This window comes from Nipponia nippon, unplaced genomic scaffold (genome assembly GCF_047370975.1).
Source record: "Nipponia nippon isolate SJK-2023a ecotype South Korea unplaced genomic scaffold, ASM4737097v1 scaffold_3, whole genome shotgun sequence".
NCBI lineage: Eukaryota > Metazoa > Chordata > Aves > Pelecaniformes > Threskiornithidae > Nipponia > Nipponia nippon.
The window spans coordinates 26,194,587-26,213,204 of record NW_028262347.1 but is presented as its reverse complement, the minus strand read 5'-3'; the positions used below and the strand labels follow the sequence as shown (position 1 = coordinate 26,213,204).

At 40.2% G+C, this 18,618-nt stretch overlaps 1 protein-coding gene across 2 annotated transcripts in view; it reads left to right on the top strand.

Moving 5' to 3' along the window:
• The window catches only part of CPED1 (cadherin like and PC-esterase domain containing 1), a 157,760-nt gene extending 144,129 nt beyond the window's left edge, over nucleotides 1-13,631 (top strand). For both annotated transcript variants that reach the window (XM_087766717.1, XM_009464129.2), the window contains 5 exons: nucleotides 1,532-1,752; nucleotides 2,015-2,116; nucleotides 2,324-2,411; nucleotides 4,398-4,544; nucleotides 10,403-13,631. In XM_087766717.1, the coding sequence (XP_087622843.1) occupies nucleotides 1,532-1,752; nucleotides 2,015-2,116; nucleotides 2,324-2,411; nucleotides 4,398-4,544; nucleotides 10,403-10,630 (786 nt within the window). In that variant the 3' untranslated portion in view covers nucleotides 10,631-13,631. The remainder of the gene's footprint in view (nucleotides 1-1,531; nucleotides 1,753-2,014; nucleotides 2,117-2,323; nucleotides 2,412-4,397; nucleotides 4,545-10,402) is intronic.
• Nucleotides 13,632-18,618: the final 4,987 nt, after the last annotated feature.

Below are 18,618 nucleotides of genomic sequence, written 5' to 3'. Positions count from 1 at the left end.
TCTGCAGCCCACAGTGGGCAAGGCATAGGACGTTCAAGTCATTGTCATGCCTATTCTTGGCCCTTGCACCAGATCAGGAAACTGCTTCTGTTCTGCGGCAACCTTCAATGGTACACTGCTGTGGCTTATTTTCACTCACAATAGGTTCATACTGGGAACTGGAATCAGTCCCTAAAACTGTGACGTTCCTGAAGGGAATAGATAAATAGAGATGTATTAGATGAGAGAAGTCCAAGATGCTTTCACCACATAAAATCTCTGAGAGAAGCTTTGGAAATGTATTCTTAAACATGTAATCTTGTGCAGTCTGAATTTTATTTGCACAACCAAATATTCAAGGTGGAAGTGGTAAAGCATCAAACCCCAAATCAAATTAAAAAAACAAACAACAAAAACCCAACTTACAGGGTGCCAACCACCCTGAGTGCCAGAGGAGGTAGGAGAAGCAGCATACTGCTGCGCAGAGAACAGGGCTATTACTGTGTTATGGCTCTATGGGGTTTCTGACTCCCAGTTTTACATTTATGCTCCTCTATGTGGATTTCTGGCTGAGGTGACTGTGGTAATAACTGATTACGCACACAGTTTCATTGGCAAACCACAGTGAACCAGGGTTCTCTTCCCCTTTGGACTCTTGTCATTGCTTACATGTTCTCTTCAGCAGGAGGAAATGCTAGTCCTATCCACTAAAAATAGGGCAATTACATTAAAAAAACCCACATGTTAAGTTCTGTGGTCTCCACATACAGAGATGTTTGATGTGTCAGGGGAGTCTACAGAATGGGTAGGAGCAAGCCCAAATTTGGCTTCTTCACTCATTTGCAAGTTCTGAGTAGCCCAGTGAAAACTGCTGATACTCGAAGTATCATCCTGACAGCACTTCTAACTCCCTTCAGGCCACAATGCTTCCCAGTGGTCACATCACACATGCCAGGACTCTCTTCAGATTATCTGCCACCAAAATAACCCCCCTTTTTTTCCCCCCTCTGAAACTGCAGAAAGACCATTTCTCTATAAATAAGGCAGCAGCTGCATCCATTGATGTGTGTGTGTGTGTGTTACTTTGGTGTAAATTCTAATGAATCACATTTATGGAAGACAGACGTTAACCAAGACATGCTGTGTAGGAACAAACCCCATGAAAAACTGGAGGAACAAAAGCAGGAAGCTGCAAGCAATCACAAGAGGCTCTGTACTAGCAATTGGAAGTAAATATAAACCTAAGCAAAAGAAATGATCAACAAGGATGAAAATGCAGGACTAACTGTGCAGCTACAGCCATCTATAACCTGTACTTTTTGTCTTTGAAACACATAATATAGCTTTTTGTTAATCAGATCACAAAGATTTTGCTAAAGGAGAACTTTAGTATTGAGATGTCAGGGCTGGAGAACTGGCAGCTCATAGATATATTTCTTGAACATTATGAGAAAAGTTTAAAAATCTCCAGATTAGCTGTATACTTTTCTTAGCTTTTGGTTTTTGGAGTGTACAATTTCTAAGTCAATCATATCTTTTTTTTCATCCAAAGATTCTTTTTATAGGTGACTCAACTAACAGAGGGATGATGTACTACCTAATAGAAAGAGTGAATAAGACTCTTCAGGAATGGCAAAAGACTCATGATGTTAAATGTTATCATAATATCAATGAGGGGAAAACCTTTATCAGTTACTCCTACTACCCCCAGTTTTGGATGAACGCAAACCAGAGACCAACTTTTGAAAAGGCACTAGAACAACTGCTGCAGAGGTACTGTACAAACTCTGTTGCTGGCTTGTTTGTAATCTCGTTCTATTCACAAATGTGTTTAACACATTTTCCAATTAAAGTCAGTAAACAATTAAACATAACGCATGCAGACCATATTGTGTGGTTGAAAAATAATAGAAAATGACATCGGGCCTCTGATCAGGATGCCAGATGCAGTTCACTGAAATGCAATGCAATGCAGTTAAAACGTTTGCCATCTGTTTTAAGGCAACATGTGTTGTTTTTCCTTTCTGGCTTTCAGATCACGTCCCCTGGAGAATACAGACCAAACTGTACTAATTGTAGGTGGCGTTCAGTGGCTTAATTCCAATCACCTGCAAATTATCCAAAAGGTGTTGAACAGGTAATGTTATGTGCTTGGTGTTATTCCAAGTCTTGATATGATAAATTACGAGAAAAAACTTAACCAAAAACTTTAAATACAAACATTCCGTTTGTTTTCTCATGGGTGTACACTGAACTGATTTTGAAAAAATAAAAATGAAGTATCTTTTGATATGTCTGTTAAGTAAAATGTGTATCCTTTTTTTTTTTTTTATTTGCCAAACAGGGAAAATCTATCAAACATCCTTGTAATTATCAAATCCATAGGGATGGGCTTTCACCTCCCAGTGGATGGAATACATTCTCTATCACAGGTAAGCTACAGTATATTCAGAGTGCATTTTCACAGAAGACTTGTCATTTCAGCAATAATTTTGCTGTCTGGTCAAAATATGTTACAACCTCTGCTGAGCAAGCTTTAAGTGGATGAAAGAAAGAACAATGTTTGTATTTGCTCATATGGCTTGCTAATGCAGATTCAAACCAATTTGCCCTATTTCTTGGATTCTGCTGCAATCAGAGCGCCGTTTGAGGCATTGTGCTCAGTCAGATGTCCCAGGAGCCAGAAGAAGCCCTGATATAAGCTGCTGCCAAAGTTGAGAAATCAAGCTGGGGATAGGCAGATTGCTCCTTGTACTGTCGAGCACTGGCCCTCCCCAGGCTTCCTCCATGTTTACTGCTGGATCAGATTCACTGGTCTGGCTGCATTGCACAGCTCTCCATAAATCTATCTTAACCAACCTATGAAGCCAGAACATTTACAGAGCAGCTGGAATGTACCAGTGAATCTAGCCTGTTATTTGTATGTTAATCGGATGTTACAGTTGGTTTAAATCATGTCCAAGACTCTCAGAGTAACAGACAGGCTCATTTCAATGTGCTGTTTAACTCATTCAATTCAATATTTTTATTTATAATTTGGACGGTGGTTCTCTATTGAACACATATAAAATGCCTGGATGAGATGGGGCTGGGAAGTGCCGGAGGGCAGAACAGAGTAAATGATGCCTACCAGTGCTGCGTGTAACGCTCCAGCTATTCACAGGTGTTGAAAAGAGAAAATTATTAGCTTTCATAGTTTACGTACAGCACTCCTATCACACTGCGGACTGGCGCCCACGTCTTTTTGCAACCATAATACACTGCTGTATTCAGTGTGTGATTTACTGTTGCTCTCACCCTTCTTTTTGCTACAGAGACTGCCCTGTCAGATTTTGCCCATTCTTTCTTTCTAAGTTAGTACTATCTGCCTTGTCTTTACTGAATGTCTTCTTATTGATTCCAACCATTTCCTTAATTTATTCAGATGACCAAATTAGGATACAGTAGGGAAATGGTTGGACTCAACATGAAGAAACGTTGTCATAGCTCCTGCCATAGCTTTCAGGAAGAAGCAGAACTTTGATTGAAGGTAGGTGAGGCAAGGACAGAAAGAGTATTAAAGGCTTCCCAGGACTGCCTTTTTCTGTTTCTCATCCAGGAGTTTATAAAACTCCAGAAATCAACTACAGTGCATAACCGACATTCTTTTCCCTTTCAATATTGGAATCGTATGCCAAATTACCCATGTGGTTTGGGTGCTCTGGACTTCTGGATTACCCCAGCTACCCTCAAAGCCCTTCTGTCTTCAGTGTCAAATCCACCACCTTGACAAATATATGGCTAACCTCTTTTCTATTCCTGGCCTTCCTGCAGTATCTTGAGAAATACTAATCTGTTCTTCAGTGTAACAACTTCTTCATTTCTAAGATACCCATGACCCTAAGCAACAGTCTCAGTGACTTTGATTTGAAGCTGAATTTTTCTTTTACAGGAACAATTTCAAAATTTGTTACAGACAACTTTATAATAGGATATTTTTTTCTGCATTACACCTCATATTAGCTAAGTATATGTTAAAAACAGTTACCCAGTAATTATATTTTAAACAACATTGAATTCTTTCTATGAAGGAAGCTGCACAACTATTGAAAAGTAATTATAGTTACTGCTAACTTGGTTTTAATTTAGATCTTATTGAAATCAACCTGATTTGTTGTGTAATTAAGGGAAGAAATTTTAGATTTTCTTGTAACTATTTTTGTGCTGAAAAACCCACTCTAAGAAATTTCTGCAAAAATCTACAACAGTCTTGGAGTAACAGCTACTTTCAAGAGTGAATTTATAATAATTCATGTCTAGAGTATAACATAATTTCTTTATTCAAAATGCAGTTTTGCTATTCATTTCAGTGGCAGACTAAAATAACCTTTAAACAGTCCTTTTTGACAAGACATTGCAATGTTTTATCTGGAATGCAGGCAGAAGTGCAAAACTTGTGGAATGAAAACTTGCTTATTCTGGACACAGCAAAAAATTTCGGCTATGAAGTTGTTGACACCTTTGTCATCACCATGGGACGTTACAAAGAATTCCTGCAAGGGAAGTGTGGCTGCCATTTCCATGAGGTAGTAGTTTATGCTTATATAATTCCCAGGTATTTAAGAGAGATTTTAACTGTCAGGTGCTTAGAAACAAAAAGGTGTGCAACAAGGTTTGCATCTGTGACTCAAAGTCAGGCCTGAATAAAAGCTGCAGAGATAGCAGTTTGCATGGTGACCCTTGCCCCTCGCTGCTCAGAGTGCAACGCCGCCTGAGGACGGGCTGAACTGCCATAGTGGCAATTCCTTAAAAGAAAAACAAACATGCTTTTCTGCAAAGGTAACCTGTATAAAAGGATATTGCACAGTTTCCAGGTTCTTATATTATTTGCTATGCGTTCTATAACCCAGCTGCTTCTGCATGGACTCACTTCATCTTTTTGCCATACCTCAGTCTCACAGGTTTTTTTCTTAAGCCTTCCTAACTGAGCAGGTTCAGCAGACTCCCATCAAACCACAGTCGCATTTAAAATGGAGCTTAAAATTGAAAGACCAATCTTACTGCTGTATACCTGTTTTCATATATCTGAGAAAGAGTTATCTGGGATAGTTATAGTGACTGACTATACAAACAGAAATCTCACGCCCATAGTTCTGTTTTCTTTTTTGTCTGAAATCTATAGAAATTCTGTCTTCTGTTTTATAACTACTGGACTGGTGAAACAGGGACATGGTAAGATATGTGAGTAGGGCAACTGAGAACATATCCTTCTGTTCATTTGAAGTTCTGGCAAGGAATCTGCACAACATATTACAAATGACAGGAGTCCATGGATTAAATCAAAAACGAATAAGCAAACACGTTATTATATCTAGGCACAAAATCAGCCCAGAGGCTGCCAAACCAGTGAAAGAAGAGTTTGAAAAACAAGATATTTAAAGTTTTTCTGGTTTCCTTTAAGATGTATTTTGAGTATGTGGTATGTCTTTTTATAGTGAGCACTCTTCCGCATCAGCAAAGGAGGGATATATTTTAGTTTGGGATTTCTTGTACCTTATGTATAGCAAATGAAGACGTGCATCCCTTGTTTAGTGCAGGCGACCCTGAATGAAAACAGAGTATCATTTTTGAGTAGTCAAGTAAGCAGTTACCCTCTGTCATAAGGCCGATGACAGCAATTTTGCATATGATAGTTAAAGAAGTGTCACCAAGGCCACCAGACTATTCCTGCAGCTTCTAACCAAGTCCTTCCTCGGACCCATGACACCAACTTGTTGATATATAAGGCCAGTTCCCAGGTTCCTGTTATGAATGGTCAGTCTGCTGAGAATCCAAACATGTCATTCATTGCCCTAATGAAGACCCATGGAGATTACATTGCTGCCTTTGGAAACCAGAAAAAGCTTTGGGGAATAAAGGAGACTCGACTCTTTCCAGATGCTTCGCTCCTGATTCTCAGTAAAAAATATTTCTTCAGTGAAAAGTGAAATCATGCACTCAGACATCATCAGTAACCCCGTGTCTTAATTTGCTGCTAGATCTAAGGACAGAGAAGCCTTCTGGTACCTCTATAGAAAAAGTCATGTTTAGGACAGTAAGACATTGCCTGTGATGCTGCAAGGATCTTCATTCTTACAAACTGAATTTAGGTTGTCTGCTTAACAAAAGACTAGGAAACTACCACAATTTACTCCATTAAAATCTGTTTAGGACCGCAAAACTTGAACTGGCATATCTTTCAGGAAGATTGCATTTCCTCTGGGTGATCAAAAGAGACATGACAGGTGCAAGCTCTTTCATAGAATGAAATACAGAACGAGAAGAAATTGTTACCAAAAAGTTAAAACCAGAGGAAAAAAGGATGCAATGAAAGATATCTCTTTGAAACCAAGAGTTAATGAATTTATGGTATTTCACAGTCTTCTGGGGGCTTTGAGCCAGTAAGAAGCTACTACTTGGAAGAAATCTCAGGAGTTTAGTTACTGACTAGAATAATGACAAAGCAATTTGATGTGTCATTTAGAAGACAGAACTCCACAAGTTAGTTCTTATGGAGAAAATCCTAGAACTTTTTTTATTAGAGTTATCAAAAGTGCATAAATATTAAAAAAGACTATCACCCACACAAGTGAAGTGCTAGTATTTTTCCAGCATGAATTTAGGAATTTGTTTTCTGTCAAAACAAATTACTTCAAAAAAAAGAGACCACCAAATGTTTTCTGAATCTCTCAAGAGAAGGATAAAACCCTTTTGCTTATTTTGCCAAGTCATGCCTATTTTTCTGTAAGCGTCACTCTTGGCCAAGCCTGTTCCCAGGACCTGGACATGTGCAGGGTTAGGACAGAAGCTCTGTAGAGCTTCACAGGTACAAAGGTGGGCTGTGACACCAGGAATGAAGTGGAAGCACTAATTTTTGCTGTGAAGAAAAGTCAGGACAGCTGTGATATATTTTCCTTAAAGATCCAAAAAAAGCAAATATCTAAAAATAAGGTTTCCTTCATCAGACACCCACTGTATACACTGGAAAACAAAATATACTGTGGCTAATTAAACCTAGGAGTAGTTTAAACAACAAACTGAAATTCAGTGGTGATGACAGTAAAATTCAAGCATAGGGTCCCGAGTATCCTTGCGGTGTCTGCTGGCCAAGGACTAGCATAGCAAGCCTAACTATTTTCTTGTAGCCAGTGGATTATATTTAATTCTCTCAGCCACAGCAGTCACCTTTACATAAAGCAGAATAAAAAAAATAGTAACTATAAGGCTTTGATTTTTCCCCTTAAATATCACAGAGATATAATATCAGAGACAGTCTACCAGACAACAAATGCATTCCCAAAAGAGAGTGGGGAGACAATCAGCTGCCATTGCTTGGGACTCCGTTCCAGTATGAGGCTCACGGGGACTGAGCACAGGTTTGGGAGCGTTATCAGACCCATCTGACCTCACATGCTGTGTGTCAACCTCACAGCTGGTTTTCACCTCAGGCTTCTCAGCAGCTCACATGTTTTCAGCCCATTGCCGTGGCCTCTGTCCTGCTTTGGGATGAAACACAGCAGGCATAGTTAGTTAACCAGTCCTTTAATCTGCTCTGCTCGGTACATAAGAGAGGCACGAACACAGCTCAGTCCAAATGGAGCTGGAAAAGAGGGAGTAAGTCACAGAGCAGATATTTATGCGATGGATAAATAGTCCCATGGAGTAAATGCCTCCCTCCATTTCACCCAGACAGCTATATTGACCCTTTTTTGTCTAGAACCCAGATGTTGGTGTCTTCATGGGTCATTGCTGATGCTCGCCATTTCCACAGAGCTTTTGAGTGAAATGGAGAGCTTCAAAGTGAAATATTTCAGATGCTTTGTATGGAAATGGGTGGAAACCAGCAGGGCGTGATCAGTCATCAGCATTTTTCATGCACTCCTCCATCATTTTATATGAGCTCATGTGCAGATTTGGCCTTGCTTCTCTGCCGGAGGAATCTCAACTGAGAGTGTGTGTTTCTGGGGAGGATCAGGAGAGAATTTGGCTCATGGAGCTGTTGTTAATGAGGCTTGAGAGGCCATTGTGCCTGAAAGAGGCATAGATGTGCCCAGGAGAATCCATCAGCCCACAAAAAAACAGACTTGATCCTTGGAGAAAGCAAAAAGAAAGTCCTTGAATGCTTTTGATACCTCGTTAGTTTTAACAGTTTTGTCATCAGTTTATTTCTGCATCCTGGCAAGTGGAGTTTCATCAGGTGCTGAAGCAGTTTGCACTAGGAAAATGGCATTTTGCCTCCAAGGACGGAGCCAAGAACACTGTGTGAAACCCCAGCACTTTTCATGTTTTATGAAACCAGATGAGATGGATTAAATATACTGCTTTGTACTTTCACTTTCTTTCTGTTAAAAAAATGACCTCCTAAACTCCCAGAAGACAGCACCCCTCTGTAAATGCTATCTGAGCTAAAGCACGGCCGTGCGGGAATGGAGGGCTGGCCGTTCTGTGCAGTCAGAAAACAAGAACTGAAATGCGTTCAGCAGTTCTCATTTAGTTCTCACTAGCTGGCCAAACAGAAAGCTATTTCCCCTGATTGTCCTGATAAATCATTGGAGTTCCCACCAATCCACTTTAGAGGGCCTCGGGTCACACTGATAGCATAGAAATCCGCAGCTCTGTAGACCCTACAATCTTCGCTCAGATTGCTGAGGAATCTGGATGCACAAAGGGTTTATATTGATCTGGGACAAAAAATCTTGCATAACTAGCACTTTCTGCCCAAACATACTTCTAGTTCTATGCACACATGTAAACCTGATTTTTTAATTACCTAATTCTTCACAAATGCTCATGGAGAAATGGATTGGCCAGCAGTTATAAAGACCTTTATGGAACCTATTTTTTAATTCAGATCTATTTCCTAATTTAATGGCAATGAAATCATGGTCACAACATAAAAACTAGCAGCCTTGGGATTTTGGTATCTTAATCAGTGGCTGGCTGCTGGATGAACATTAGATTGCATTCCTGGGAGATTATGCCTAACAGGAATGCAGTTTGGGTGATTGGTTCAAGGTGGCATCGTTTTGAAATAGTTGTAAGATCTAAAGCACTAATTTAGAAAAATGAACCTGCAGTAACTGCATGAAAACAAACAACAGCCCTTGGCTTAGCTGTATCAAATTGATCAGAGGATATATTAATTTTCTACATGGATAATTCCTGGTCTTTTTTTAGTTCAGCCAGCTCCCTCATAGCCTCTCTGCCCAGTCTTTAAAGCCTTTGCACATGTTATTCCTTCACTCAGATTTAATTTTGTATGAGTTGTCTCATTTGTCATGAGCTTCACTACATATGAACATTGTTTCTGATTGTTCAGTGACAGTAAATACACACTATTTTTAAAAAGCTAATATGCTTCCGCATAAATATATGCATTAATAAATGAAGTCTGCTTTTTCAAGTGTCTGCTGTGATTGATATAGCAGGAAAATTGAAGGGCATCAGAGCTATCAAGTCAGCATATATTTCTTTTTTTTTTCAAAACAAGTTAACTACTTGCCCCTTTTCTGCTTTCTCTGGATTTGCCAATGCCTGGGTTGGGGTCCTTTGTCCTGCGTCTGTGCAAGGTTCTGAAGTTTTGTCTCTCTTGAAGTTGCTTGATTATTCGTCAGTGACTGCGTGTTCACTGAGACAAGACCATCAGCATCTCACAGGAGACCACCCCCCGCAGTCATTAGGCTCATGACCATACCTTTCATTCTCTCTCTCGTTAGTCCCAGGGGCATTTGTTTATTCCATACAAATTAAATGTGATAATCCCAGAGCTTTATACATATTTGGGGGGACAAGGAGGAGCATTCTTCTGCTGAACCACGCTGTGGTTATGTCAGTGTGATGCCCTGGGGAGGGGGATGTTAAATTGCACTGTAACTCCCTTCTTGGAGAAGCATGGCACATGAGTGTTTTCATCTCAACATGGAGCTGGGCCAGGTTGGCATCAAGACCTGAGAGAGACACTCTCACAAGGCTCACAGCTGAGACACAGCGTATGTTCCTCAGTGCCTGGGATCAGAACAGGATTTAAACCTTCCTGCAAGTCAGGACTGTCCTGAGTTTATTTTTTCCCATGGTAAATATACAGACAAGCTGTTAAGTATGAATTTTGTTGTTCAGATAAATTGTCCCTAATGAAGAGAACAGAGTCTAATATACAAAGGTGTTACCAAATCAACCAACTGAGTATAATGGGCCTATACATTTAGATTTCAAGGTTTAAGTGAATAAGATCTTGCACTTTATGTAACATAACAAGTTGGCCCACTAAAATACTGTTTGTGAGCAGCTTGTAGCTCAAGGTAAGAGTATCAGGACCTGCTTTGTGGTCTCAGCATTTCTGTACACACAGCTGTGTATCTTTCTAGGTGCAGGCAGAAAGCACTCACATATGTCACTTCATTTGCAGGTGGTGAAATCCAATCCCTCTGAAGAAAGTCCGCACATAACAATGACGTTATCAAGGCACTATACACTGGGGAAATATTTCGGCAGTCAAAGCAAGCCATCACAACTGCAGGACTATGCAACAAATTCTCAGTCCCCATATCATGTCCGAGGTCCAATAAATCAAGTTTATTCTGAAATCCTTCTCAGCAGGCTCTGTGCAAGCAAGAGGGAGCTTGTCAGCACATAACCTCTCTTGGATATAGCACTGGGACTGGAGATGTGCCACTACCCAAGTGACAATTGAAGGACCATGGTGAATTTATGACACGCTTCCTTGATTGGCCGCACACACACCAACAGAGTTTTGGACATGTGGCATTTTTCCTAAAACTTTATGAAATCAAGATATGTCCTGGCAACTCGGTGGTGCCAAAATGGAAGATGGAGGGTTGCAAAGGAGAGAAGAGGGGAAGTTGCTTGAACTGTTGCCAAAGGCTAGAACAGCTGTAGCTCAAGCAACTGTGTATTAATGATAGTAAAGAGAGAGAAATATATACACTTGAACGATTTGGAAAGGACTGCTTTAGCTCTTCAGCACTATCTAGTTTTCTATTTATAGAGACACTGTAATATTTGAGTGTATTTAGAAACTGGCTACATTCCATTTTAAAGAGTTTTATTTTATGTGGATGGGTTCCCCTTCAATATCAAACCTTTTCTATTTAGACACTTGGTTTATACAATTTGAAAATGTCTATTAGCATTTTACTGATGATGCCAAGTTTTGGACTCCAGTGTTTTTAGCGAAAACACACCCCTCCTTTGTATCTTAGATGGAACAGATGTCTACTCTATTTTTTGCATGTTCTAAAGCTAATATAGAGATAGATTACTTAGACTTGAGACTGATTATAACTGTGTCAACGTAACATGTAAATATAGTGAATATGTTAACATAACCTTATTTATGGTCCCAGTTTAGAAGAGTGGCCATATGCAGGAAGACTGCTTAGATATGTGCTTCAGTGTCTACCTTGGCCTGTAAGCCAAGCAAGTATTCTCCCTGCATGAGAGCGCCATTTCTTTTAGGATTTTTTTATAAAATACTTGCCAATGTGTGAAGCCAGTACCACAAACAGAAGAAAAATCCCCTTTGCAAGCACACATAAGAACTTCGGAATCTGGTTTTTAATCTGTCATGAGAAGTGTGTAATGTGACAGGAGCAGAATATACTGCCTGCATCTCATGCGTCGGAGTGACAAGACCTTCTCTGAATGCCAATTTCATGCTGTAGCCCAGCTACATCACCGATGTTTGCAGACCTACTCTGGGTGAAACCCCAGGGAGAGGCTTTACCATGGCAGGGGGGAACTGTCTGCTGATCCCCTGTCACAGCATTGGCAGCACACTCATTCACAGGTGTGGTGCCCTGATGGGAAAATAAGGATGGTCCAGGCTTAGCAGCTGGGTGATGGGTTAAGGACACCCCATAAGACTCTTCTCCCTACAAATTATCCTGTTATGGATTTTTATGAATCCAGTCATGGAGCAGGCAATCAAGGCACCACTCTCTCCCACCATGCACTAGAGAAGGGAGTCAGAACCAGGTAAGTACGAGTCTAACGAAGGATCCACCAAGCTCTGTGGCATGCTTCTGCCTTCACAATTTTACATATAATCCTCCACTAGCTTCTACTCCCTTTGGGAAAGGAAACCACAAGCAACGTCAGGGAATAAACAAATTATAGCGCAGAACTAATCACTGTCTTATGGGTCTTAGTAGCACACAGAGGGGCTTCCCTATATAGAAGTAGGGCTAGAAATCCATGACACCACATTTAGGATTTGCCAAAGATCCTTAAACTCAACACAGTCTGTATCCCCAGCTAAAGTATTATGAATTCTTGCTCCTTCAGATAAGACATGTAGAGATATTACGGGAAATTGTCATGCAATATGGAGTTTGGCTTCCCTAGATGACAGGAGGATCCTCAAAAACAGGATCTGGCATATCTAATTTAGGAGATCTTCCACTATATTGGCAAAGCTCCTAATTTAGACAATGACATTACATTTAGTGAGACTGTGATTATCTCTGTTTTTGTATAATATGCTGCTGCTGTGCTTACAGTTAATGTCCCTGAATTTCTGTGTAAGGTTTTCCCTGGCATGGAGCTTTACATGAAAGATGGGTCAAGAGCTGTGCATAAATACTGAAAATGTCAGCATTTGGTTTTAAGCAATATGATTATCTAAGGAATATAATTGTATGCAAATGTTATAATATATAATCTTGGGTCTGGAACTCCAGGGCTGCACAGCCTTAAAGCTGAAGGATTTAATATTGTCATTAATATTAGTAGGTGCAAAATGCAGCCAGATGTCTTTGGTATTAAGATGATCAATGATAGGTATATTACAATTCTGTTTCTGTTAGGATTTTTTTTGTAGCTCATGTAAATCCACATGCTGTTACTGTTATTGTTCTGTACACAAATGTTTTTAAGGCATGAACTGGGTTTTTATGTTTGGGTTTTTTTAATCAAAGCCTATTGCTGAAGCATCAGTTATAATGATGAAAAGGAAAGAACTGACTTTGTTATACTGTAGCTGATATCAGCGAATGTGCAATTCATCACTTCTGGTTTCACCACAAAATGGTTTACATGTGCTGTACACCCAGATGGCTTAATGTTTTCCAAATCTTAATATTTTTCAAATGTATCAAGTGGAAATTTTCCTGTGTGTTTTCTGTTTTTTACATCTATGTACATATATATGTCTGCACAAAGTCATTGGTACAATTTGCAAATTAATCTTTATTTAAACAAGTTCTTTGAATAAGTTTTTTCCAACACTATATATGATCCATGTAATCTTAGGAATAAACAAAGGGAATGCAGACTAAAACAGGTATCAAGGTACATTTTTCATTATTTAACTTCAAAATATGTCTAGCATCTCTAGGTATGTGAAAGAAGAGAGTTGAGATTGACATGGAAGCATCACTTGCTCATACACATTAAAATTTATGGATTAAGACAATAAAAGAATTACCATGGTTGAATTCCAGTGAAAGCACGTGTTGCTATCAATGGTTTACTCTAGTAGTATCACATCTGCTGTGACATTTTGCCTGAATAAGCATTAAAGTGTTCCTACTATATTAAGACTGATTCATAACGTAGGAATTTTAGCCCCGTATCTTTACCTTAGTCCCATTACTTACCATTAAAATAGCAAAGGGCCTAATTGAAAAAGTGACTTCCACCTCCTATTATAGACATGAATGGCCCTGAAATTGGTAGCAGGACTGAAATAATCAGGCTGGGGAACAAGTACATCGAGAAGTGGTATTTGCGCCTCAACGTCTGCCCAGCAGCACGTGGAGTTTAGAGTGGAACCAGGGTACGCTTTAAGCTACAGGTAGAGAGACTGGAACTGCGCTGCAAAAAAATAAATACTTTGAAATACAGAGCAGTAGTCTCAGCTATTATTGCATCCCTTTAAACTTTAGCTGAAGTTGTAGTATGATGTTCCACTGTCCAATGAGTTATAGCTCCTCATCTCTCCTATAATTCCTCATCTCTCCTATAAGTCCATAGATGTTGAACAGTGATTTGGGTTTGAGCCTTGCAGGGTAGATGGCCACCATGATCAAGTCCATCTCAGTGAGTATCTTTGGAATAACTGGCTATAATAAAAAAGATTTCCCTATTTGTAGGGAAATGCCTTGACAAGGCAGCTCTGTCATCGGAAATGCTATATTTCAAATATAGCAAGGAGCTGAAAGAATGGACTACGAATACTATTTTTACTCTTAGTATTCATTTGAAAATGTTAATCTTTAGAATAATCTCTTTCACACCGTTATATATAAGGCCTTTATTTTTCTCTTCTGTGACATATTAAAGGGACATCAAAGTCAATTTATTTGCTTAGTGGGTAGGGTAGTGGGGCATCCAATTACCTCAAGGTTGAAATAACTGCTAATAGTTATGCTTCTGTTGCTATGCTGAGCCAAAGATAATGCTTTGAAGATGCAGATACGTGTGATATTAAGTTGACTGCAGTCCAGGGATCTTTCAGATTACTTTTTTAGAGTAAAGCAATTTTTTAGAGGTGCAGTGAGCTATTTGGCATAGAGTCAAACTGCTAAACAAGCCTCTGTAGGCTCGCATGAAAAATAGAGTCTTACCTTTTTGTTTGCCTGCTAGCCTTGCATCTGGCTTGTTTTACCTCACTGTTATGACTATCTGTACCTGCTCTATTCCACATCAGCCTTGCTTTCAGATGACCTGAGAAGTTTCTGTTTCATCATAGAAGCAACTTTTGGAAATCTAAGAGATGATTGTGGCAAATTCAGACTGAATCTTCAAAATATCAATGTTATTATCTTAATATTTTTGCCAATTCCAACAGCAAAAGATCTCCTGAGTGCAGCAGGGGTAGAGCAAGCCTCTTCACTAGGGCAGTGATTTTCCCTGATGAATTTAAAACAGCTGTGTTGTGGTAAGTACTTAGTGCGCACTAGTATTTAGCTTTTCATGGAGCTTGCCTTTACCAAGCCAAACTCCATCTTTCAAACTCCACTGCCATCTTTACCTGTGTAAATCTTCAAAACACCAGAACAGCCAGTGTATAATGCAGGCATACCTATGTATTGGTGCTGGTACATATCCTGCAGTATTTACTGGTACCTTCACGCTATCCATGGAACGGAAAAGCCCTGACTACACAATAAAAAGATGCTATGCATTTTAGCCTTACTCATCTGTAGTTTGCTGGTACTAAAAGTAGTGTTACACATGTCAGCCTAGGCCAGTTCCTAGAGCTGAGCATCCTAGAAAACTATTCAAGTCCTTAACTTGGATGAGCAAGAGGGCCCCATAGGGTCACAACAGGGGCTCCTGCTGCACCAATTTCTATTGCAATGGACTTCTCCCTTTTCTAGGTTCATTCATCTGGCTGTTTGGCCAGCTCCTCGGCAGCTGTGGGCAGCCCTTCCTGCAATCCCTCAAACGTGTTCAGCAGCCTTGGCAAGGTACGCTGCGTTGAGTAGCCCTGAATCGAAGATAAAGTGTACGTTTAAATGAAATCTGAACTGAGGTCTTTGTGAAACACAGCATGTACTCAGCATCTCCTTGATTTCCTCTAGAATTGAACGGCTCTAATGAGGAGCAGAACTCAGTCCCTTCCACCTGAATTTCAGATAACAGAGTCTTTTCTCAAATTTCAACAAACTTTTTTCCGACTACTTGCTTGCATGAAATAAAGGGAGGCAACTTCTCTGCATACTCCTGCCTAACAGAGTGAGATGAGCTGCTTTTGCACACAGTCACTGCAGTAGGCATTTCCCTTATATATCTCATTATGGGGACAAAATTCCCACGGCAGATGGTGTTTTCAATATTGTGATTTTTTTATCTGTCTTGAGCAGTGACAGGCAATGCGGTTAAAACAGCCAGTGCCTGGCTCAGTGTCTGCCAGCGCCGCCTGCCCTGATGCTGCTTTCAGGATGCTAGGCAGATTCTGGGTGAAGACAAGACTGCAGAACTAAAATCCTTGAGTGAGGAATCAAAATGCCTCAGCCGCCTGTTGGTGAAGTCAGGGCAGTTATGAAGAGCTCGTTACAGATCAAGTGGGTGAAATTAAAGTTGTCAGGAGCCCTTTAAAGTCAGTAAATTCTGTGGGATATTGCCAGAGTTTGAAGACCAGATCTGTATTTGGCAGTTTCTCACTTGCAACGTTCTGAAAACATCTTTTATCTTTTCTTTTGTACTTGTCGTTATCAACTTCCATATTTCCGTTATGATTCTCTGGGATTAAGGAGCTTAAAGTAATATTGCTGCTCTGCCAGATAATGACTGTGCAGCCTCCCCAGAAGGTAGTCAAATTGTCTTATAGATCAGAGTTTTATTATTTCTGCAGCATTTTTTTCCTTTACTTCCACATGCCAGCTCCAAAGATTCTGTATATTTACAGTTAATCATCAATGGCTTTAGTTATGACGGCTTTAATGCCTCCAATGTATTTGAAGAAACCTGCTGATCCCTTTTTATCTTAATAGGACAGAAAGCAGTTTGAACCTTGAAAACCTGACCTTGCAAGTCATTAGACAGTGCAGCACCCAGTATGATCTAGCCCACAACTGGCTTCCGTTAAAATAAAGAATCACAGTCACATCTTCATATATAATAATGTGAAGTTGTCTCCTACTGAAGTTTTTTACTGGGCTGATTACAATTTGAACATGATTTGTGTGGACTGATAGGGTTTTTTTTTTATCTCAGAGCCTTTGTTGAGCTCTCTTTACAGCAAATGGTATCTATTAGCTACTGTAAAATCCTGTTTCAACATCCTTTGTGCACCGTATCCTGCCCAGTTATTATAAAATACATACATACAAGGGGATTTACTGCTGATGGTAAAAGGTTAAATCATAACAGGTCTTATTGCTCCACCCATTACTGGTCCTTAAATTCCACATTACGTCATTTCTGAGCAGTAACAAGGAGTCAGGGTCTAGTAACCCCGTAATGCTGGCTGTCTGCTTGGCTCCTCAGTCTCTAGAACAGTTCAGTGCTGAAGCCCTGATGGAGCTATCAAAATAGCACACCTTCAGCTATGAAATGCATACAACAGGGCCTGCAGACATACTCAAAACATGCCTGTTGGGTCAAGTTCAGCCTGGAAGTCAAGGATGACAACTTCTAGAGACTATCTATTTTCAGGCACCAGAACCTTGATTCCTCCTTAACTCTAAATCTTTAACTGAGGCATTTTAATTATGAGTGTGGTCACACTAAGCTTCTTCATACTCATCACAGAAAGACCAAGGTCTGAATTATTCTCTACAGGTATATATTAATTACTTCTACAATATTGCAAGGAACCTAAAGTAACTCTCGTAATTGTCTGATAGGTGCCTAAAGTTTTGAGAGGTGAATCTCAGCTCCACAGAGGAGTGGCTGTGGGGTTCATTGTGCAGGTAGAAGATGTTTTCACATCCCCACTCTGCTCATTTAGACCAGGAACTTGATCAGAAGCCCACCAGCACCACCACCAGGACATGCTGCCCAGCATGGCCTAGGGTGATACATTCTCAATGTCTGCTCCTGGAGCTACCTGATTATTTAGCAGTGTGCTGGACCAGAGGAAAGTCAGCCCTACAGATAACTTGGTGAGCAGGATATTTGATGGTAGTATGGGATATGCAGGTTCAAAACCCTTCATTTGGAAAAATGAAAAACAAAGCTCCGTCTACTGCCTTACAAGGTGGCTGGGTGGATGTCTCTCTTTCTATGAGAAAAGCCAAGCTGACAGGTACTTCACTCCAGAAAATAATAGAGGTTATTTTTCATCTTTAGAAACCAGATCAGAGATAGGTACCTGGTTGGTATCTGAGAGCTCCAGCTTCCAGCGCTCATGCCTGTCCTAGAAGGGTATGGCGAGCCTAATTTAGGGGCTGCTGGCTTTACTATTCAGTAAAAGCATCTAATAGGTGTTGAAAACCTGAGCCAAACACCTTGGTCACATACTCCATTTTGGGTCTATGAAGAATTTACTGCTCTGAGCATCTCTCCATGCCTCACACACACAAACACACCCTCGACATTACCATCCTGTTACTTTGTGTAATTGCTCTCTAACCCTGTTCATTCAAAACAATACAGGCTAGAAGAGACCTCTGTGAATTAAAGTGTGTAAACTAACCTGGGCAATTTCAGATTATTTGGGCTGGGCAGCCGTTAGATAGCAGCTATGCCAGTAGGTGAATGGCAGCATCCGTGAAAACAGACGGGAAAGGCAAATGACGAGCTGGAGGCAGGAGGGAGCTGACAATCTCTCCACAAGTTAGCTGCAGACAGAAACAGCATCTTTCCCCACTGCAGTCTTGTTCATGGACTTGTCCTGCAGGTCCTGGGATTTGAATGCCTGGTTTCAAAGCAATATCCTTAAATTAATATGAATAAATACCTGCTACAAATACAAGTCTGTAAACAAGACAAAAAGGGTCAAAATCAGGAACTTCTAAATGTTCAGTAACTATATCTAACTGCGCCTAGGGAGTCCCTAGGGACTATAATGAGTCTATAAAACAAGTTAACACCTGCTCCTCACACTTTCCTTAATTAAAATTCAGTAGAGATGCAAGTCATTTTAATGAGTGATCTGTGGCTCCACAGGAGCCAGTCTGGAGTGGAGGCTGTCTCGACAACGCCGCACAGTTT